The following is a 22,747-nucleotide window of genomic DNA, read 5'->3' as shown; positions in this document are numbered from 1 at the left end:
CGACCGAACGAACCTGTTCGTTTGCATCGTCGCTCACACGGATGCGGATGGAAAGTGGCCTGAAGAAAAGGAAGATATTTGCTCACCGTTGCAAATTGTCGCATTTCTAGTGCGAATGACCATGTTTCTAATGCAGCTTAATGCATATGCAAACTCATTACAGGACCATGAACGAAGTACTTAGCCTTCATCCGCCTGATTCACAGTTTAATTTCTTTCGCCTTCTATCCGAACAATCGGTACGGTTTCGATGTTTGGGGTTTAAAATTCACTAAAAGCGTTACTAAAGTTAGGCAAGTTGTACCATATTGTATACCTAATACAAAATAGGTAAAAAAAATCGTATTTTTCTATTCGTGATGTCGTTGTTCGAAGTAAACACCGTAGTCGTCCGACTGCTCGAAAGATAGCATTGTTATCCATAATTAAGCGAAGTGTTGTAATCGTGGCTCTCAATTTTATAGAAAAAGTAATTCAACTCAGTTGAGAAATCAGATTTGGTTTGAAAAAACTCAAAAATAGAAAAAATATTTTTAACTGTTCCAACTACCTGTAGACTAACCACTGTGCAGTCGGCGTGTTCGGGTGAGTGGATACTATTTTTCACCGGGCTTTTGTTTACATCGTCAAACGTCAAACAGCATGTTTGGTGAACAACAAAATTACAAAATAAGTTTTTTAATTCAATCTATTATACAGCATTTATTTATTGTATTACCAAAGTTGTCGATGAAACTGTTTTACCGGGCTGCCAGGACTCGTAACTCGCTTACCGCTGCATAAGCACATAGTTTTGTGTATAGCATTCATCCGAAACGCAGCGATAAAGCGACCAGCTTGGTGCAGATCAGGCAGAGGAGTGTTTTTGGTGAAGGTGGCGATTTTTGTACCACAGCAGGATGGCAACGAATGAAACAGTTCGTTCTGCGGCTGATATTGAACAGGACTATCAGGAGTCGGATAAAACGAGAGCTTCGAATCCGGAAGATTTTCCCAACTTTCGCGACTTTCAAATCGTTAAGATGGTACAACACTTCCGCGTCGTAACGGATGGTTCGCAAGAGCAGCTACGGCTCGGCTTCAAGTGCAAAACTTGCGGCGTAACGTTTAACAAAACGATGCAACTGCTCGGCCACATACGGTTGCACTTCGAGGATGAACATACGTGTCGGGAGTGTGGAAAGTACTTTTTCGACCCGAGCAAGCTGCAGATACACATCAAGTAAGTTGCTAACGGTGTACGCTTTTGAGGTTGATTGTCTTACTCACGAGATCATTTTACAGGGCCAAACATACGATAAACTTGTTGAAGTGTCAGTTCGGGTGTCACGACTACACATCGCCTAGCTTCAAATGCCTTCAGCTACATTACGAGCGGTTCCATTTCGTTAAAATTCGCATGAGAGAGCTACGTAAAATGGACGAAGCAATACGGAACGGTGGTACGGTGATGACGGAGATAATATCCAAAAAACAACGCCGCAAACAGTTTCACGCGACCGATTTGTTGCGTTCTGCATCGAGTGGTGAAGATTCGCAAGGTCCCGAAGGACCGTTAGAGGAGGAGGCGGAAGAACAACAGCGGCAGGAAGATCAACCAGCGCTGCAGGAACAGGAACAACAAGTTGAACTAGAGCAACCAATACAACAACCCGTGCCGCACACACTACCGCAACAAATTCAGCTACAGCAAATACAGATACAGGCACCACAGCTGATACAGCATCATCACCAGCTTGCTCAGATGCCGCAGCAGCAGCCGTACGTAATCCAAACGGTCGAAGCAGTCGAGGAGGAAGACGATGGTTTCGACGATGATGATGATGGTAGCGAGAAGGTAATGTCCGAACCGGCGGAAGAGAATGCAATCTATGATGACCAAATGCAGTGCTGCGTGTGTGGTGCGATATTCGAGGACGAGCAGCAGCTGGAGATGCATGAAAATTCACACACCGCACCGTTAGAGTGTAGCTTCTGCAGCATGACCTTCATGCAGTTGTCGGACGTTCGGCAACATTATCAAAGCAGACATCAGGCAGTAAGCAGACCGTCTCCATACGTCATTGCGCACCCGAGCGGGCCTCTGGTGCAGCAGCAAGCTTTACATCAAATCGTACACAATCCGCACCAGTTGCAGCAGCAGGAACAACAGCAACCGCAACAGTTACAGCCAACGGCCCAGTTCATTCCGAGCGCATCGAACGGAGCGATGACGACGGTGTTGGTAATGCAAAACGGAATAGTCATACCGGTGCATGCTATCGATAGTGCACAGTTGACCGCAGTTAATCCGTACCAGCACCAAACGTCACCAACTGCTACACTCGCACCGATCGCACAAGGGTCCCAGATTGCATGGCCTATCACGGCGACACCGATAGCGGCCACGCACCAGCACCATCACCAGCAGCAAATCCTTCCACCGGTGCATAATCAGATCGAAATTATTCCTCTCCATACCAGCCCGACAGCCGGTGGAGCGGCACCACATCACAGCATCATCACGTCGATCGCACCGCAACAGATACAAGGGCAAGCGCCACAAACACTTACCCCAATACAGCTCAGTATAAAGGATGCGAGCGGGAATGTGATTGGTGGGGGTGGTGGTGGAACAACAAACGGATCCGGTGGATACGTTATCAATCAGATTGCATCGATTGATCCGAGCTATTTGAAGCAAATTGATCCAGTGTTACATCAGCAGCAGCAACAACAGCAACATCAGCATCAGCAACAACAGCAACAGCAGCAACACCAACAGCAGCAGCAGCAACAGCAAATACAACAGCAGCAGCAGCACCAGCAGCAGCAGCAGCATCATCAGCAACAGCAGCATCAGCAGCAGCAGCAGCAGCAGCAGCAACAGCAGCAGCAGCAGCAGCAACAGCAACAGCAGCAACAGCAACAGCAGTCACCGCAGCAGCAACAACAACCACAGCAAATACATCATCAGTGGCACACTGTTCAGCAGTTTAATTCGTAGTAATACAAGGAAGCACAGTAAATACGAGTTCGTTTTATCGTTTTCATCGTTGCGTTAACTTCCATATTTTTCTGCTTCGTTGTAGGGTTTAGGGTGGAGTTCACCTTTACATGGTGTTCAACTAGGCTAGCTAAAGAACTCTTTCGTTTATTCCTCTCTTACGCTGGATACATTCATTATGAAACAACCTATTATGATGCATATTTGGTAGGAAATCTTCAAAACGGACAAGAGTGCTGCAACAGGATCAAGATGTGTGTACATTATATCGACCTTAACACAACTTGTCCCCACCAGATGAGGTGTTTTCCAATAAATCGGGTATTTCTTATATAAGTTTCCTCCGCTTCACTTTGTACCACGCTGTAAAGGTATCCCGTCTTTTGTTTTTTTTTTTAGTTAAATGTTAGAACACTATGTTAAGTATGCAATAAATGAGTCAGGTAAACTTAGTTGTTTCTTAAAAATGCAGTATTTGGACAGCAGCGGAAAATGTTTCACTACGACACAAACCACCAATAGGATTGGCAACAAGAAGAGATCCTATTTAGAGAGATTTTTACATGATAATCTCGAACGAGGATCAACTTCCTTATTTTTCTCAATAAGAAGAATGACCAGGAAGTGTTGCTATCAACTTCCTTTATCATCAATTAAATCTTCATTCGTTATCAAGTGTGTTCAACGAATATCATTCATGGGGATCTTCACTAGATAATCAATTTCCTACGGGTCTAGTGTGCATTGAAGTTTTTGGTACATTAAATCGAAATTTGGGCCGTGTCCCGATGGAAACGCTCCTATAGCTTACACTGGGTATTACATGAATTGAAATGATTTATTATACATTATCCAATAAATTATTTATTTTATAATCAATTCTTTTCCCAATTTCTTAAACCACCGCAAACTTAGCAGTTAACGCATCGATTCCTCGAACGCTTGTGATCAAGTTTCATGCGTTGATGAAGCAGGACGATGTTGAAGTAACAGCTGCCGCAATAGCTTCGTCCGTTCGTGTTCCGGTTTTTCCGCTCGTATCCGGTACAATACCTCCGGAAACTGAGGATGAGCTATCTCGATGTGGTGCGCATACTTCTGCACGTTCGGTAGTGTTTCTTCGCAGGAAAAACACTTCAGTGGCTCGTGCGAATGGGAAGACAAATGGCCGTTCAGTGCAGTTGCGCGAGTGAACGTTTTGTAGCACACAATACACATGAACGGACGATTGCTTACGTGTACGCGCAGATGAATCAAAAGTGAATTCTCTTTGGCGAACCGTTTCCTACACTCGGGACATTTGAACGGTTTGGTATCAGAGTGCATGATGCGCATATGCTGTCGAAGGCCAAATTTTTCGCCAAACGATTTACCGCACAAACCGCATGTCGTCGATGTGACCGAATTGAAGCCGGGAAGCGTTGCCGCTGGTAATGTTTGGGTTTCCGAATCGTCCGCGGCCATTTCTTCCAGCTCCGGAGTTTGTGTTTGCAGTTCCATTTGGGCGAGATTCTCGAGAAACTGCTGATCTACGGTAGCTACCGAACTAATGACGAATCCAACCCCTGCGGAAGTATTTTTGATCATACTTTCAGATAGTTCAGATGGCACATCCTCGTGAGGCAGTTCGTTTGTCTCCATTTTTACTTTTTCATGCTCATGCAATTCTTCTTTAAGACATGGTTGTTCCACGTTCTCGGACGTATCTTCAGGCTGGATTGTATCTTGGTGATCTACTTCGATTGTAGTAACAGAGAGTGGAGGTTCTGGCGATTCCTTCATTAGCAGTCCCGATAGGATGGGATTTGATTCGATCTGTTTTTTAAAGCTAGAGCACGAATCTTGCTTGTTAATCGGCACCAGATCTACCTCCGACGTCACCTTTATAGATGACGCTTGACAAGATTCCTGGTGTAGCTGCAATGTTGACACTTTAGCAAATGTTTCGCCACAATGACTACATTTGTGTGGTGGTTTTTGTGAGAAAATATTTTTCTCCTGTAGATGCTGTTTCATGTGCTGGTAAAGCGTGTCCTTCGGTAGTGTCTGCTCACACTCAATGCAACGAAATGTGGCTGGTTTTACAATAGGTGGACTGTGATCCACATTTTCCACCATGCTGGTAGACGGTACGGATGGTGACACTGGAACACCCTTCGTAATCCGTGTCACCGTCAATCCTGGGTGCAATTTTTTGATGCAGTGCGTTTTTAGATGCAACTTAAGACGCGTTGAGTTTGCGAACGATCGTTGGCAAAGGCTACATAAATACGGATTCTCACCCGTATGCACCACTATGTGCGCTATCAAGTGGCCAGTGTTGGGAAGAATTTTATCGCATTCGTTACACCTGTACTGTGGTGTTATGGAAGAATCCTGTTGCACGACGGTGTACTTGTCCGACATGGATTCGGCGACTACATCGTTTAGGTAGTCGGACGTAATGTGCGTCCCGTTTGAATCGTATAGCTCCTCTTCCGCTTCTTCATCACCATTCTTGGAGGGTTGCAGGTAGTAATAGGCTGGTAATTTCCTTTTCGCATCGCTGGTTGTGTCCGACTCCATTTGAGAACTGCTATGAAATGAATCGGAGTTAAGGCAAGCAATATGTATACATAACGTGTAAAAAATACCTTTTTTGTGCCTGTAGCAGAGTTAAACTGTTGGGAAATCGATCAATTCTTTGCTGCTCTTGGTGGTTGTGGCTCTTTTTTTGTACTGGAGAGCTTTGTTTTATTTACATTTTTTGACATTTCCGATTTTGACGTACGAAAGGGACGCCCGTCAATTCAGGCCGTCAGAAAGTTTTTCAGTGCAATCGCGCGTTTTCTGCACCAATTATTAGTGATTGTAAACAAATGAATTGGTAAAAAGGTGGCTGAATAAGTTATTTCTCATCCTGCGAACAAGGTAAGAGCATTTGCTGCGAGTGTGTAGTCGATTAAATACATTTTGCGCTTGTTTTAGGCCGGCTGCAGCGATGTCGGTTGTCATCGAAACTACGATAGGCGACATCACGGTGGATCTGTTCCTGAAGGAACGTCCGCTGGCCGCATTAAATTTTCTGAAGCTGTGCAAGCTGAAGTACTACAATTTCAACCTGTTCCATACGATCCAGTCGGAGTTTATTGCACAAACCGGTGATCCGTCCGGTGTCGGTGATGGTGGCATGTCGATCTGGGGCATCCTCGAGGGAGAACACAAGCGCTACTTTGAGGGCGAAACTGTGCCAAAGATAAAACATTCCGAGCCGGGACTGCTGTCGATGGTAAACGCAGGCGAGCATTTGATTGGGTCGCAGTTTTTCTTCACCCTTGGAGCTGATCTGACTTCGCTCGATGGTCGCCATACCGTGATTGGGGAAGTAACGGAGGGCCACGAGGTGCTGCGGAAGTTAAATGAAGTCATTTGCGATGAGAGACACAGACCGTACAAGGATGTGCGTATCACGCACACCGTTGTGCTGGACGATCCGTTCGACGATCCGCGTGGTTTCCGCGAGCCGAGCCGCTCTCCTTCCCCATCGGCAGAGCGTTTGCAAGGAGGGCGCATTGCGGCGGACGAGGAAATCGACGATCTGGGAGGAAAAACGGAGCAAGAGATCGCGGAAATGATTGCCGAGCGGGAGGCGAAAGCGAGGGCCACGATTCTAGAAATTGTTGGTGACATACCGGATGCGGACATTGCACCACCGGAGAATGTACTGTTTGTGTGTAAGCTGAATCCGGTCACGACGGACGACGATTTGCAGATCATTTTTAGTCGGTTCGGAATGATCAAGGGATGTGAGGTGATCCGCGACAAGCTGACCGGAGACTCACTGCAGTACGCGTTCATCGAGTTCGAAAACCAAAAGTCTTGCGAGGATGCGTATTTTAAGATGGACAATGTGCTAATTGATGATCGGCGCATTCACGTTGACTTTTCGCAGTCCGTCTCGAAGGTTAAGTGGCGCGGCAAGGGACGCGGCATAGAGTTTCAAGATGGAGCCGATAAGCGATCATTTAAAGATTTTGACCGAAAGAAGCAGCAATCAAATCGCAACGGAGGCTCTAGAATGGAGCGGCAGAATGTTTCACCGAAAAGAGGGCGCGAACAAGAAAAGCAGAGGAATCGGTCGGAATCTAGATCTCGCTCGAGATCCGCTTCACGGTCAAGGCCTATCAAAGCTGACCGGAGTCGACAACGCAGCCGTTCGCGTGATCGTGTGCAAAACCGGGATCGCGATACGAACCGTTCTGCAGGGCGCAACGTACAAGAGAGTGGTAATCGCGCACGAAAGCCGAAATTGACTGAACGTAATTCAGCCTATCTGGAGCAGCGAAATGGACGGGATATTCGCATTAATCAAGGCAAGGTGGATTATAAGAATCGTCCCTATCCCAACAGTTTCGTACAACGGAAGGGTCCTCGCGATAAGAATGCAAAACGTGGTGGCAACTCGGGTCCTCGAGGCTCCAGTGGGAAGCGTCTCGAACCACCACGACGTCGTTCTAGATCTCGTTCGCGAGATCGTCGCATGAGACGTTCACGTAGTGGATCTCGTTCGAGGGATCGCCGCAACAGCTCCGATCGATATAGAAGTTACCGATCAAACTCACGCGATGCAAAAGGACGTCGACAAAATGATGCAGAGCGTGTTGTAAGTCGCCAACCAACAAGCCAGCAGCGGGCCAGTACGGATTTGCGCAGAACTACCGATACAAAATCTGGCACCATCTCGTCCGATCGAGATCAGCAACGTGAACCGAAACCATCCAAACGGCGGTCGTCAAGCTCCGGTTCATCGAGTCCCCCACCCAGGGAGAAAAGGAAGAGAGGCTCTTCTCGTTCATCCCGATCGGATAGTTCGTCCTCGTCAAGTTCGCACAGTGAGTCGGATGAACGATCGAAAAAGCGGAAGAAGAAATCTTCGAAAAAGAAATCGAAGAGCAGCAGCAAGTCGGATCGGAAGCGGAAGGATTCTGTTTCCTCTGAAGACGGCAAGCATCGGAAGAAGTCAAAGGGAAAGAAGAAGAAACGGAAGCATTAGATTTCAAGCAGAAACGATGCGTTATAAGTTACTATAAGAGAGAAGGGAACTACCAATGAATGTAATCTAAACAGCAAGATATTTGCAAGCTGAGCAAATTTTAAAATTAAATCATTCAAAGGAAAATGATGTTGATGTAATAAAAGCTAGGACAAAAATATGATGGTCGCACGAATGGCTTGGAATTCAATTTATCCGAGTGTTTTGAAATATTTCAACTATTCCTTCCCGTTTTAATTCCGTAGACCATTGGACTAAAATTATTCACATTTGGTCAAAAGTTGTGGAAACATCAACAACAGTGGGCAAATATTGTTCTGCCAAACTCGTCAACACAAACTATGGGACACACAAACGGACAAAACGTAATTGCAACTGTCAATGACGAACGTCAAACGTGCAGCGAGCAAACAGAAAAAAAGTTGTGCTCGTGCGAGGTGGGTGTGCGCGTTCTTCGTTCACGGTTTCTTTGCAACAATTTTCACAATTTTGCTAGATCTTTGCACTGCCGTAGTTATACGCTGTAGTAGAAAACCCTCAAAACGGAACCCCAGCCGGGGAGAAAAGGTGAAAAGTAGTTTCCTAAGGTGTGGCGTGCTCATTTCCTTTCGGATGCTTTCCTGAAAATGGCGGAGCTACCGTGCGACTGGTGTACCTTTGTATAGCGCGAAGAAAATCTACCTTCGAGATAAAAGTGGTGTACTGTCGCGGTGAAAACGTGAAAGATTGCTACCATTTCTGAAGCGAAATCCATCAACAGTTTTGGGATGTAAATTAATACAGGGTAAAAAGGCTTAACAACTGCTGCCGGGGCGCCTAACGCTCGATATCGATTGGGAAATCAATGTCGCTTTCGTTATCGTCGTCGTCACGATTAGAAAAAACGGAAGAGAAGTGCAACCGAGATAAAGAAAAATAACCTCTCCCCCTTCTGGAAACCGTACACGGGAAAGCGCATCACATATCTGGAGGGTTTCGTAAAGTGATTGTGTGTCCTTCCTATCTTTTACCATCTCTATTTGTTTTACAGCCTATCCGTGTGTATGTGCGTGTAGTGTACCTGTTTGTGTGTTGAGCAGTGCTGTGAGAAACAAAAAGTTCACTAAGCAGCTGAAGTAAAAGGGCACGGTAGCGCGGCGGTGCGTGCCACAGTCCTTACCGGGTCGAGAAGTGGAGAAAAAAAAATCAGTGACCACGATCACCACGTCGTATCTTCGATAGAAAGTGGCAATAGATGCAATCGTGCGGAAAGAAATGAAAATGAATAGCGACAGTACGCGAGCAGGAGGAGTGACAGCGGTCTCCTGCCGAAGGCAATCCGTCGCATTTTGGTTCTTTGTTCCTCTGTTTGTCCTTGGGTGCTTGCTGATTGATCAGGTGAGTTAAATCATTTGCGTAGAGAATGACATTCTTGAAATATTTTTAGGATATGATTACCCGTATAAGGAAAGGTCCAACCAGCTGCTCAAATTCTTACGATACATTATTGATAGCAAAACGCGTCAAAGGAGCTTAAATCAAGAATCTGCGTAATGTACGACACAAAATTACGTCCGGTCGGGGTTTAAAAAGCTTACAAAGTTTATATTCCTCTTCTATTACTCACCCACTGAAGGTCTAAATCTCGTAATTGATATTACAAAAGTGCATTAATGCAGCTTGCCTATCATGATGTTGTGATTGTTTGTAAACAGTGCTATTCCCTCAACTGTGTCTGGTGGGTTTGTTTCACTGTTTTTTTTCCACTTTTTATGCTGCACCTCTGCCCATGTTCGCATGTATAATGATGCAGCGTGCCAGTGTTGGTAGTAGATACGAAGCACACACCTGTAGTGAGTGGTTTACGACCACCATCATCATGCAAAACTATGAAACCACGGCTCCATGGTTCTCTGCACGTTTGACGTCACGATTTATAGCGCTTGGGGCGCGATGGATTGTTAGTTGCGAATTCAACATATTTGTTTGGTTTTGTTTCTTCTCGTGGCGCAATTTCCTCCTGTTATTTTCACGCTAGATAAAAATTGGCAGAGATGGATGAGCAGGTTGAGGTGTGCGCTGTTTGCGACACTAATTGGATTCCTCGCGCCGTCTCTTTAACCCCTCTTGTCGCTGCCGCTCATCAGCAGAGGGCATACTCTAACGACCAATGCTCAAGAGGACAGCACATCGTACGATCGATGGTGCCAGCCGTTGGTAGTGGTGCATACGGACACGCACACGTACACAAATGCATCTGTAAAAAGTTTGCCCATTGCACGAGTGGGTGGTGGCTGGTGGACGCGGTGGTTTCTTTTCGGATACCAGCTGGAAAAACCGTATGTGGTGTGTGTTGTGAAGTTGTTGGCCTCCGGGCCGGGTGAAAACAAACACACTTGAACCTGTTCCTTTTGCTTTGGGTTACAAAGCCATTTCATTTTTTTTAACACTAAGGCCCAAAAGCTATAGTCACACGGTCTAGGCATAAGGAAATATAAGTAAAAAAATATGTATATTATCAAAATCAAAAATCTATTTTATTCCATTGGAAAAAATACATAAATAAAAATCGAATTTCATTCTGTTGACCTTCAGCTCTACCGGGTGTATATTGCCGGTAGTTGGAGGCTTGTCTCTTGGTGAAGTAAAGCACCATGAAACCTTCTAGAACTATCTGAATGCTTCGATTTAATGCAATAAATGAAGTGGAAGCTTGAAGCCCGTCGCTGTAACTACGAGATTAAACCCGTTCGTCACTTGACACGGATGAATAATCGACGCAAAGAGGTGTAGAAATTTGCTAAAATCCTTCAAAAGTGTACCACTCGCCACCGGAGAGGCTCTAACCATATTTCGACAAAAACCTCAATTTCACAACTCGATCGAGAGGAGAAGAAAATTGTGGCTTTTACTGGTTGGGGTAGTGCAATAATTGTTATGGCAAATATAATTTTTCATCCCTCCCGGTGTTAATGGGGCGAACCGTATCGCATATTGCTCGTTCGTAGTGGAACGATAAACTTATAGGTACACAAACAAAACCACTTGAGATCCGGTGCGATATTGAAATATATTATTGGAACATCTTAGCGGTGTGAGTTGTAAGTTATAAATGTGTTTACAAGTCTAGATTCTGAAGGAAATTTCGTCCCAAATGAAGTCATTCAACAGTTAAATATGTTTAGCTGCGTGCCTATTGTGTCTGGATTGATATGATCGATTGGGAAATGGAATTGTTTTGATAAGAGCATCCGGACACCATTTACCATCGTTGAACAATGGTAATCGTAATGATAGGAGTCAATCTACTTGCTGTGACTAACTCTCGAATAGCTCATCCAGCACCACTAAAGCAGGCAATAGAAAATACTGAATCATTGCAAGAAATGAGAACGAATTCCTAAGAATACGCGTTATCAGAGCTGATATTTTAATCGACTTTGTCCGAATTCCTTATCCCTTCTTTATGGATATGATTCACTGCAATGTGGGTTTGGTGTTTCTTTACAATGTGATTGGTTCCATCAGGTGTGTTTAGATCAGATTGCAGGTAAACCTGGCCCAGGTGTTTTACACACGAGGAGCCCGTACCACGTAGCATTTTTTCATATCATCATTCAACATTCTTATCAATGTTTGCGTACAGTAACGATGCATCACTGCGCAATGGTGCGAGGTAATCATTGATTTTGTGCGGAATATGGTCATAAATGTGGTAGAATAAATGTGGTGAAGGTCCTTAGGGCATTTGGGGACCCAGGCAGAAAAGTGAATGGGTCTTTAAATTTAGTACCGAGAATATTTTTTTTTAATGTTAAATAATATTTTAAGCAAATTGCAGAATGTATTTTAGCCCCTCAAATAAGTATAATGCGAAATGTTTAGAACAAACGTCAAATAATAGCTGTAGCGCTGTATCATTTCATAAACAACGCTCCTTCAGACCTTGTCCCGTATTCAGGATTCCCGCAATTATTCTAAGCGAGGTTGTTTACATGGGATTGGTTACCATCCTCCGGGACCATGGACGAAGGACACTTGGTTGGTTTGTGTGATTCGCGCCGGACCGGGCACATCACCGGTGATGACATACTATCGACTTGGAGTCAATGTGGGTCAGGGCAATGCATAAACGTCCCTAAGCTAGGGTGTTTCTTTGTGGCTTGGCTTTCGTCAGTACCATAAAGCACTGCTTGCTTGTGTATCCGGCCAAGTTGGCGCTCATTCCGCGATGAACATTGGATAGATGTTTGTCGGATATCAATAACATATATTGGTTCAATATTAGCACACTGTCCACTTCTTTTGTTGCTTGTGCTTTTGCAAACAAAACCTTAAAAATATGAAAAAATCGTGCAAACTAATGTTTAGGGTTTTAGCAGTTCGTTGCAAACAAGCGTATAATATTAATTGTTTTAGGTTTTAATTTGAAAAAAAAACACACGGTGTAAGAATTCGATTCGATGATTAGCGAAACCCAGCATTAGTGCTCAGAATTTGTAACGATCGAACTCCATCCAACAACTGATCGTGGCCAGAATTGCCGTGCTTTTTAAATTCACTGTCCGCTCTTTAACACCATGTAATTTAAGCTGTCTGGTCGTACGAGATCACGTGATCGGTTCCACAGACCGCGAGACGTAGCAGTGAAAAAGGCTGCCGCTAGTCTGACTTCCTGTCGCCCTGTAAGGGTCGCATCGGAACGGTGGTCAGACGAAGTTAATTCGCTAAAACTGGTTTCGTTTCGACGTCAGGAATGTTGAACGAACGAAGAAAACCACTAATTCAATTATTACCAATTTTCTTCCCCGGTGATGATGGTTGGTGGGATCGTTGGTTGTGGTTTGCAAATTAGGTTTTAGGCGTTCGGTAGTAGCTGTGAAACGAGCAATTTAATTTTCATTTCAATTTAATATTTGTAGTACAGGTTTAATTAGTGCAAAGAAGTTGATAGATGATTTCGATGAATTGGCAATTTTTATCTGATTTTGTTTGTTAGCTTGGAGAAACAATGAGTGTATAGTTTGTTTAATCAATTTAATCTCATTCTGTTCAATAAAAATCATCCTTTTCTCATAGGTGAACAATGAATGGAGCCCTGCGTGTTAATATCTATTGCAGACACTTCGCTGCCCCGCAATGTTGAGCATTACAGGAAGTGAAATCGGTCGGGGTGTGAACACAGGTTAACGTGGAATGACAGGCGGCATGGTGCGCAAAGCCTGACGCAAGTAATGCTCCACACGCCGTAGCTTTTCCGCGTTTGGTCGCGCGACGACGTCAAGGGAAATGCCAATTGAAAAGGGTCAATTAGTACGGTCGCCTGACTGTACCTTATCGTGATTTTAATGCCTCTCGCACGGTCTGTCTAATAAGAAGGGCCGGCCAATTGGCCGGACCGGGGGTTGTTTTGCTACGCTATACCAGTGATAATAGAGCGGAGGGAAAATGTATCCAGAGGAGATAAAAATGTAGCAGCGTTATATTTAGGACTTAGATAAACCGAACGAATTCTAGCGATGATAAGACAGCTTAGGCGAGTTGCTATCTTTAGAATTGCAAAAGAAACCCAATACGAACGATAAAAGTCATGTGTTATCAAATTTTTGGAAATCGGAAACCGTTTTCTTGTTTTTCGTGTTCATGAGCGTTGTCAAAGCTGTTCCACGCCAGGCATAAATAATGCCGCACGGAATGTTTAAACGTCGCAGTTGTTTTGATTGGTATTGTGCTGACTGTCACGGCTGAAATAGTAGCTTCCCCGTACGGTGCTGGCATTGTTCTAGGTCTCATTGGGTGACTCAAAGCTTAACTTCAATTCTCCACTGGGATTTGGTTTACGAACAGCGGCGAAGCAGCACTCGCAAAAGTATATGATGATTCATTTGCTTGGAGCGAGTTTAGTGTTTATTCAGGTGCATCGGACAGAAAATGTGGCACACGTGTTCCCGTGTTGGACCGATAATCTAATTATCGAACAGTCGATAAGGTTATGTGCCATTTATGCTCGTATGATGCTGTTACATAATGTACAAATGCTTGACAAATGCAAATACAAATGAAAGAGTCGCCAATAAGGCTAGAGTGGAGCACACATTTACGGTTTGCTTCATTTGTTTCTCTATTCAACGGCATTTCATCACTTGAAGTGAATGGCTTCTATACTGTCAATAGTGAAATTATACAAGATTAAACTACATTGCTTTGTGTGCATTTGCAAATTTGGCAAGTGTCGCTATTACTAAAAGCACTGTTGTACTGTCAATTTCAGGCAGGAAAAAGGAGAGCAACAGTGAAATTATTTATGCGACTCCATAGCTTATCCCAAATAAAGAGCCTCACCAATTTTGGCGGGTGGAATCGTCCCCCAACGGCTAAAGGTGTGTTTGTGTGTTGGCCAACATTGGCTTAAGCTGATTTTGCAACACGAACTTATTAGAAGACACTGTACGGGCTTGTCGGTCACATGTTGCTTTTTTTTTTTGTTTCATGGCTGCATGTCACAGTCAGTGGGCTCGTGTTGACTGTGGTACTTACTTGCCATTTTCGCATGGTAGAGTGTAGCGAAGAATAGTCACAAACTGCTCACACGGTGGGAGTCAATGGGTGTAATAGCCGGGCGAGGAAAATATTTTCTATTGATCGGCACTGTCACGGTAGTTAACGTGTACAGAGGAGACATGAGTGTGAAGACGTCCGAAGGCTTTACTACACCAGACACTGGTGTAATTGGATTTTTTTTCCACAAGTGTAACGTTCGAGACGAATGAAATGTCGCCTGATGTGGCCCAAATGCTATATTTAATTAGCAGGAAACGTGTCGAAAATTTGGTGACACTAATCTGACGTTTTGAAGAGACAGCTGTAATAATACCTTCGCAAGTGCGGAGAGCATTTGGAGAAATTTTGGAACTACTGTTCCACGTGATGAAAGTGACACCGGGCAATCCATCTGCTTAACGCGGCGTAGTATTAAACACCTTCAAGTGCATTAATGTAACCCTTGACGACAGTGTGTTTGACATTTTTCTCCTTTCCAGTGTCTAAGACACAATTTATTATGCCAACCATGAAGCGGACTTCAACACCGACGGTCCCAAGGGGATGCCCTGACACGCTGATGGCAACCGACGATGGATGATTTCAACATCGTGTGCACGCTTTTTACAGCCCCTCCCTGCTTAGAGTCGAGTAGTATTCGATCGCTCCCCGACCTCCCATGTCGGTGGGACGTGATCGTTCTGCAACTGAGCTAAATGTTGGTCAGATTTATTGGTGTAGGGTTTGTTTGTTATGATTTCATTTTGCCCGTTGTCCTAATACGTTTTGCGATGGTCTCTCAATATTTGAAGGTTAGCCGGACGTAGTACAACGAAAAGATGTTGAGTCACACGCGGCACTCGTTTGGACGTTGAAGAAAAGGAAGTGGAAGCCGCCAAGAAACAAACAATTGATCGATTTCAACTATGGTTTGGTGGCCAGCGTCGCCCTGGGTCGATAGCAATCGTGAATTCATTATGCGCTGTACCGAAGGTGCATAACCTTCGCCGCTCTTATGGGGCGGGCGAGCGAATTGGCCGCTGGAAACGTCTGGAAAGACCAGCACGAAACTGGGCGATCAAGCGCACACAACAGTACGCACCACGTTCAGTTGGGTGTTTTTCGAACCAATTTCTTTCTTTCGCTATTTCTGAAGCGCGAATCGATCGCGAAAAAACCAAACTGTAACGTTCCCTTTTCGGCTGGCCCCGTCGTGATGCTGGCCCCTTGGCGTTTCGGGCGCTTTAACGGTGGTGTGTTGCACTGTTGGGTTGTTGGTTGAAATAGAAACTTCCCGCCAGGTTTGAACGATGAAAGAAAACACAACAGAAGGTACGTTGTTTAGAAAGTGTTCGAGCACTTTCGAATAAATCGAACCATTGGAAGCGCACTACTTCTAATCACCTAGTGTGTATTCATTCCAGTTGCATTCAGTTGAAAATCAAGCGACTCCACACTGGAGAGCAAGCACGTATTGCATCAAGTGTACGTGTTGTCTGGACTAGAGATTTGTTCATCGAACCGTTGAATTCGGAAAAATAATAATCATTAACATTATATTTTTTATTGTCTGATAATAATTCACTGGCAGTATTTAAATAGGAATAAATGATGGAACAATGGTTCAACACTAGAACAAATTGTTCAGTTTAACGTTTGTTGTTTAGTTAGCAGAGTTCCATACCACCACGCTTTGCATATCTTCATCGAGCAGAAAAATAAACAAACAGTTATGGTAAGACTTTGCTGTGGATGAATCAGCTGTCGCGCCGTCAACGTTCTGATAATGAGACGGCAAATATCTCTTCTTTGTTCTTTGCAGCACTTGAACGCAGAGCTAAGATAGTTTATTGTGCTATCTCTTAGCTGCTAGAGATATTTCTTCACATATTTTACTATTCTCCCAAGTGTTTAATGCTACAAAGTTATCAAACACAATTTTTGTAAGCTGCTGCTAAAAACACAATCAAATAAAGGGATTTTTTTTCTTCCAAATCGTACATGACTCACGGTTAATCTACAAATGTAACAATTATATAGATGGGGCGGTGCTTATGGTGGGATGAAATGGAGATGAGTGTACTATGAGCTCAAACTTAAAACTTGAGGTATTTGACAATTTTTTATGATATATTGATATTGGTATATATTGATTTTTTATGATTTATTTATGATACATTCACAAACAAGTAAATCATTAAAATAGTTAAGATTTAATTCTTCACGACGACCTTTAACTCATGGCTCTTACGGGAGTTAACTCGCGAATTAATTCTTCACGGTGACCTTCGTGAGTTAATTCGCGATTTAAATCGTGAGATGAAGACCGCAGCACTCCCTCTCCCCCCCCCCCCCCCCTCTCCCTCCTCAACGCTTTTTTTAATCTTGAAAAGTGAGCAAAAGAGTTAAATCTTTATTCAAACTCTTTAACTAGGATTTAAATCCTTTAAATGAATTAAATTTACCATCTCTAGTGTGTACTCACGTGGACTATCCTGAACGATGGGACAGCCAAATTGACATTTAATTGTTTCCAATCGCATAAAGTGCACGTTGCTTTGCCACATGACCAAATTATGATACGCATGTTTTAGCCGTAGGAGAATAAATCACATTTTTTCACGTCCCTTACCATGTAATGTGTCCCCTTTTTGGCCGTCTGTTACGAACGCTTGTATGTGCCGGTTTGCTGATAGTATTGCTGCTGTGCAGTCATCAGCTGTTTGGCGGAAGTGTGCGTGAGTTCGTCTCCCTGTCCCCGGGGTGAAATGACCTGCAAGCGCAAACACTGGAAGCAAAACACCTCCCCCCGCGGCTGTCCATTAAAATTTCCACGGACTTTGCACAGTAAAAAAAAACCAACAACACACTATTCCGATGGCTTCCAATGCGCGTCTGCGCAGTTATTGCAGTCGAGCCGAAATGGTACTGCGTTTCGGCATTTTATCATATCCCTGCAACATGCCAGTTTTCCCGGTTTCAAGGATGCGGAAAATGTGCGCTTCGGTGGTTCTGTCCCCATTGCAACTGGTGGCCACCATTGTGCATATTGTGATGTGTCCCGTACGTAAAGGACGCAGGGGACTACACGTACGGTCATCGATTTTACAAACCATGGTTGTATTTATATGATCCTGGAGGAGTGGTTGACACTGTCGGGATAATGTAAGGTTCCTTGTGTGCGAGAAAGGACTGTACTATACACACATCCCTGGTGCCCATCCCTGGCACGTCCTTCGTGAGGTCAATAGACATGGCTCGTCGTTGACGTCATCGTTTTCCGTGGGCTTCCAACGGTTGTTTGAATTGTTCTTCGGTTTTGTTTCAAGTGTTGCCGGTGTTGCGTTGCAGTTCCAGTGCAAAATGTTCTGACTCATCGCCGATATTGGCCACACACACAAAAAGCCTTTGCGAGAGATGTGCGCTAGTCATCGGCATTTTTGCAGAAAAGCTGTGCATGTCGCGTATGGCGACACCTGCCAATCCAATTGGATGTAGGAGTCAGTCATCGTTGTAGACAAAAGACGGAGTAAACATGGGTTCTGGTCGGAAATGAGTCGGTTTGTTGTCCTACTTTCAATTTGGGTTCACACATATGTGCTCTTGGCGTGCGTAATTGGGACAATGATCGTCAGTTTCTAAACGTATTATGAGGAATACTTCCATTTTGAATACAATAGAGCGATAATACCACGTGATACAGTGATTGAGTTATAATTCTTTCGCTATCAACACGAACGAGAAGCTATTTTTTTGCATTTCCTGCATTGCACTTGACCTTTGAAACGTACTGAAGGGGCTTTTTCTCGATTTGGATGGACCCATACACAACACATCAGCCGCAAATATCTCGAAATGTACCAAATTCTATACCGCCACCATATTGAGGCGGAACACGGAACAGGGTAAAAGTCTTGCCTAGCTGTTTATTCATTCATCATTTGCTACTCCGTCCGATGGATGATGAGGCACAGTGTGTGTGTGTGTTTGCAGAGCGCAGCGAGCGATCGTGCATAAACGAAAGCGCAATTGATGATTTATTTTTGGAAACGTTATGCAAAACATCGAGTAAAAACAAACACACCAAAAAGAGAACAAAAAAAAAATCATGCCAAAAAATGCCAATCACGCACCGAAGCACCACCGTGTGAGAGAGACACGGTTTTGAACGGGGAGGGCAGATGGGAAACAAGGCTTGGGACAACGTGGGTTTATGTTGGGTCAAGTTTTTGATTTGTTTTTTGTTCGAGTTTCTTATTTGCTTAACCAGTAGTCCGTCGTGTTTCTCTGGCACTCAAAGGTAAACTTAATCAACTCACCTTGATATTTGTTGCAAATTGTTTTTTTTTGTCCCATTACGTTGACAAAATACAGGAATAATGACGTAAAGCATGTTAAACATTGATGCAAACATTGGATTGGTGAAAGTTTGTATCACTAACACTAGAACTACCGGATCAGTCATTTCGACTGAAACGCTTCATTTTTCATTACTTTAATTTTTAGGGGGTAAAACAGTTCCACCATAGCTGATGCATGACTTTAACATATTCTTTTCTGTAGTATGAACGCAAAAACGTATTAGAAAATATTCCGAGACATCAAAATCAAATTTTCAAAAGTGATCATCAATGAAAAACGCTTAAAACGCTTGGTAGTTTAAGCGTTAAATAAGCAGTGGCTGAGAGTTGATGCGAGCGCACACGAAAAGTCATTTTTTTCGGTGTGAACAAGCATCTTTAATCGTGGAGATGAAGCATCCCCTTTGGCATCAAAACGTTGTGCAAATACGATATAAATTATCTTGTATTTGCATAACATTTTGTAACGTATCGTTTGCTTTCACGGTGCAAATATGGATGTTAAAATCTGCATTACGCTTTCTTCCCGCACCGAGAACCGCCCGCCGCCATACTTTGTGTGCTACTTGGCTACAGTACCTACGATAAAAAGTAATGATCGTATAACGTGTGTACTAATTTAGTCACGGTTATACATTGCTGCGTGAACGGAAGACACGATCGCTGGACGGAGCAGTGTTCCTTAAAAGCACCTTAAAACGGGAAAGTATTTTGCAACTGTCATCGTGTACCATTCCCTCATTGCTGGACGTTATCTTGCGGGTGTTGCTGAAGAGTGATGTGTACACGTTGAATTACATGCTTTACCTTGCAGTAAAGTGTGCAGAGTGCGTCATACGACCACAAACCAACGCCGTTTGAAACAAAGAAACTCAACCGGGGCAAGCCAGCCATGTGGACGGAATGGGAGTGTTGTTCGGCCCGTCGTCTACCCATCGGTCACTTGCTGTCAGTGAGAAGCAAAGCGTGTCTTAATGCGGTGTGTACACGTGAGCAACGTCAGGTTGATAAGGATGGGCTGTTGGAAGAGACGCTTTCTTATTTGCGTATAATCAACGCAGGGTGCTGAAGATGTTTTGATTTCGTATTATAATTCACTTATCTCTTCGGAATTGTTCAATCTTTCCTGTTTTATTTAAATGTGTTTAATTTGTCGAACAAAAGCGAAAAAATGATAAAGAAATTCAACATGAACTTCAGTAAAAAAGAGAGAATTCCCGATCAAAACATTGGAAACCCCGTTGGACATGAAAACAAAAGTGGTCCAAACCGGTTTCGTGCAGCACGAGATTGTGCTGAGAAGATACTTTTCTTCCCGATATTATACTGTCGTTTTGTCGGCAATGCAACTTGCATTCCTTTGGTGCCGTGAAAAAAAATAAACGAATAGAACGGTAAGCGCTTTGTGTTATGAGGAAGAATTCTAACGCACCACAATCTTTGGAGCTGGTCGGTTTCTGATTGCACTGAACAGCAGCCAACCGTCGCATGAATTCCGTTTCGAATTTGAAATCGCGCATTGTACGACGGTGGTCATTGGCATTGCGATTGCAATCGTGTGATGTGCTGTAGCTACGCCTGATGAGTCAGCTTTCTCAACAGTGAAGCATGACGATGCTGTGCCGTTGTTGTTGTATTCCACTGATAAGAGTCTATGCTGGTGGATGCAGGTGGTTTTTATTACCGCCGTATAGCATTCCACTGATGAGGCATTTTTGTTTCCATGAATTTTTATTTAGTGTTATTTGGCGTACAGTAGAACTCCGATCATTTGATAATCTATTGCTGTTAATGATTTGAAAGTTGTTCCACATTATGCAATCGCAAAGGATTATTTTATACGGAGTGGTTCATTTAGAAAAGGGGCATTTTGTTTTAATGATGGTGGCGCTCGCGTCAAAACGGTTAAAATTGCCTAAATCGACTGTGATTAAAAAGTCTAAGGAGACTCGGACGACACGAATGCAGCTGTCCAGCTCAAAATCTCTATAAAAACAGTAAACAACAACTCAGACGACGGTCCGTAAGGAGGAAGCCGTGGATCCGTTAATTAACCGTCAACTGCGATCGAGGGTCATGCGGAAAATGAAGCCTAATTCTAACAACTCGGACTTTGATTTTACCAAAATTCTTAACGCTTTACTGTACGACAAGGACTGTGTCCTCAGTGTTTCATTAATTTGCCATCAACTTTATCCTGCATTAACGAATTCCTTTCACCGTAGAATTTAAAACATTCTTCAATCATAAATTATTACCACGGACATGAAATCGAGCTCCGTAAGCTGAACACATTCGCTGTACAGTAATGCACTGTTATCGTGCCATATCACGATAGAAATCATGTGTAACGGCCCCAATGTCAGCCACTCGGTGGCATTCGATCACGTGAGGCAATTTGCATGCACAATGCTTTTCGGTGTCCCGGCAACTCGTCCGTACGCCCCAAAAGGCCTCGAAATCCAAAGGTCAACCGTTCAGTGCTAGGCGTTTGGCTGCGGTACTGGTGAGGCTTTTTGAATAATGTAAGAACTTGCAAGAATTGCTCAATGCCACAACGACGTGTCTTGTGTGTCGTCCCGGCTGGGCGGAAAGTTTGTTTCCTTTCGTACCAGCTTCACCACCTGTGTTTTGGACGGTGAAAAAGGAAGTTGGATTATTACCGTAGCTAATTTTTTGATGCACGAAATGAGAGTCGAGCGGTCGCGTCCCGTCCATAAACTAGTTGCGGCTGCTATGTTGTGGGCTTTCGGTCGTTAACGCTCTTCAATGATTATAGTTGACCTTCAGCTTTTTTATCACTAGCGCTCTCCTTGTCGGAGGCGTTTGTGAGAGGGGGCGATATTGGTTGCGGTTGTAAAAAAAAATAAATGATTAAAGCAGCAGGTGTTTGGGGAACCGGTGATAAGATGCAGGTTGTTGTTGTTGCAGGGTGAGTTTCCAAACTAAAAGATCATGATTTATGAAACGATTCTGTCGCGCGTAGGTGTTTTGACACCTGTTAGGTATGCGGATGCATTTAGAAATGCTCAAGGTTTCAAATTATAAACTGAAAGTCCCGTGGAGTTAAGGAATTCTTTTACTGAGTATCTTAAAAGACTTGAGAATATTGGACCACCACAAATTCTCGTCGAAAAGATTTTAATTTAGCTATCCTTGCCCTATTTTTGGGGTAGGGAAAGCTGTGATTTATATGCTGACCGACTTTAAACCGGAGCAAATCGTTGACCGAAACGACAATAGCCACACATTTTAGGTTGAAATTTTATGTTGTTTTGCTCATTTTTGTATGATGTGTTCTTGTCCTCGACCCAGATTATCCCTAGTAGAAGTGAAAAAAACAATTGCTTGGCCCACAGTTAAGCATGAACAGGAGCATGTAGTCGTGAACTATGCGTGCCCTCCATTTGCAATCGTTCCATGAACGTGACCACGGCGGTGTGTGTGTGTGCTCCCAGGGTTCTGAACCGCTAGCCAATCCCGCTGGATAGGTGCCAGCAGCCAGGAAGTGTGCGAAACTAGATCAAGGATCGGTTCGGTCGTTCCCGGGTAATTTAATTTTCGAGCATGGAAATTTATTTCACTTGCAACACCATGCTCTGGAGCGGAGTGACTTTTCCAGCGTGGTGTTATTTGTTTTTTTTTGTTGTTGCGCTTGACTCCCAGAACGCGAGCAAACGTTCGCTGCCCGCACGGATACGCGTTTACATTTTATGTAAATTGAGCATTAACCTAGTTTATGGTGTGATTTGCTTCACAAAACAAAAAAATACTTTCATCGTCAGAACTGGCTCAATATTCCACTGTCACCCGGACGGACGCGTCTCGTTGGGTGGTGCATAGTGCATA

The 22,747-nt window shown here is 43.9% G+C and overlaps 4 protein-coding genes across 5 annotated transcripts in view; 3 read left to right on the top strand and 1 right to left on the bottom strand.

Moving 5' to 3' along the window:
- The first annotated feature begins 899 nt into the window (after positions 1-899).
- LOC128714944 (putative uncharacterized protein DDB_G0271606) lies at positions 900-2,986 on the top strand. The gene is made up of 3 exons (XM_053809826.1): positions 900-1,222; positions 1,285-2,723; positions 2,895-2,986. Exons 1-3 carry the CDS (start codon positions 900-902, stop codon positions 2,984-2,986), a joined length of 1,854 nt encoding a protein of 617 aa, XP_053665801.1.
- Positions 2,987-3,934: 948 nt separating this feature from the next.
- LOC128714885 (zinc finger protein ZFP2-like) lies at positions 3,935-5,551 on the bottom strand. Its single transcript, XM_053809766.1, has one exon. The coding sequence runs from the start codon at positions 5,549-5,551 to the stop codon at positions 3,935-3,937; it is 1,617 nt and encodes a 538-aa protein (XP_053665741.1).
- Positions 5,552-5,966: 415 nt separating this feature from the next.
- Positions 5,967-8,018, top strand: LOC128712133 (peptidyl-prolyl cis-trans isomerase sig-7). Its single transcript, XM_053807029.1, has one exon. The coding sequence runs from the start codon at positions 5,967-5,969 to the stop codon at positions 8,016-8,018; it is 2,052 nt and encodes a 683-aa protein (XP_053663004.1).
- Positions 8,019-9,272: 1,254 nt separating this feature from the next.
- The window catches only part of LOC128715456 (NPC intracellular cholesterol transporter 1), a 33,587-nt gene continuing 20,112 nt past the window's right edge, over positions 9,273-22,747 (top strand). For both annotated transcript variants that reach the window (XM_053810359.1, XM_053810358.1), the window contains exon 1: positions 9,273-9,395. In XM_053810359.1, coding sequence (XP_053666334.1) covers positions 9,273-9,395 — 123 coding nt within the window. The remainder of the gene's footprint in view (positions 9,396-22,747) is intronic.

Source organism: Anopheles marshallii, chromosome 3 (assembly GCF_943734725.1).
Source record: "Anopheles marshallii chromosome 3, idAnoMarsDA_429_01, whole genome shotgun sequence".
Classification (NCBI taxonomy): Eukaryota; Metazoa; Arthropoda; class Insecta; order Diptera; family Culicidae; genus Anopheles; species Anopheles marshallii.
This window is presented reverse-complemented; position numbering and strand designations above follow the sequence as displayed.

What these genes read in the sequence shown, in the direction of transcription:
- LOC128714944 (XM_053809826.1), top strand. Translation starts at nt 900, where the DNA reads ATGGCAACGAATGAAACAGTTCGTTCTGCGGCTGATATTGAACAGGAC. An exon ending in AAGCTGCAGATACACATCAA is followed by an intron (nt 1,223 to 1,284) that starts GTAAGTTGCTAA and finishes ATCATTTTACAG; the next exon opens with GGCCAAACATACGATAAACT. An exon ending in GCAGCAGCAACAACAGCAAC is followed by an intron (nt 2,724 to 2,894) that starts ATCAGCATCAGC and finishes AGCAACAGCAAC; the next exon opens with AGCAGCAACAGCAACAGCAG.
- LOC128714885 (XM_053809766.1), bottom strand. Translation starts at nt 5,551, where the DNA reads ATGGAGTCGGACACAACCAGCGATGCGAAAAGGAAATTACCAGCCTAT.
- LOC128712133 (XM_053807029.1), top strand. Translation starts at nt 5,967, where the DNA reads ATGTCGGTTGTCATCGAAACTACGATAGGCGACATCACGGTGGATCTG.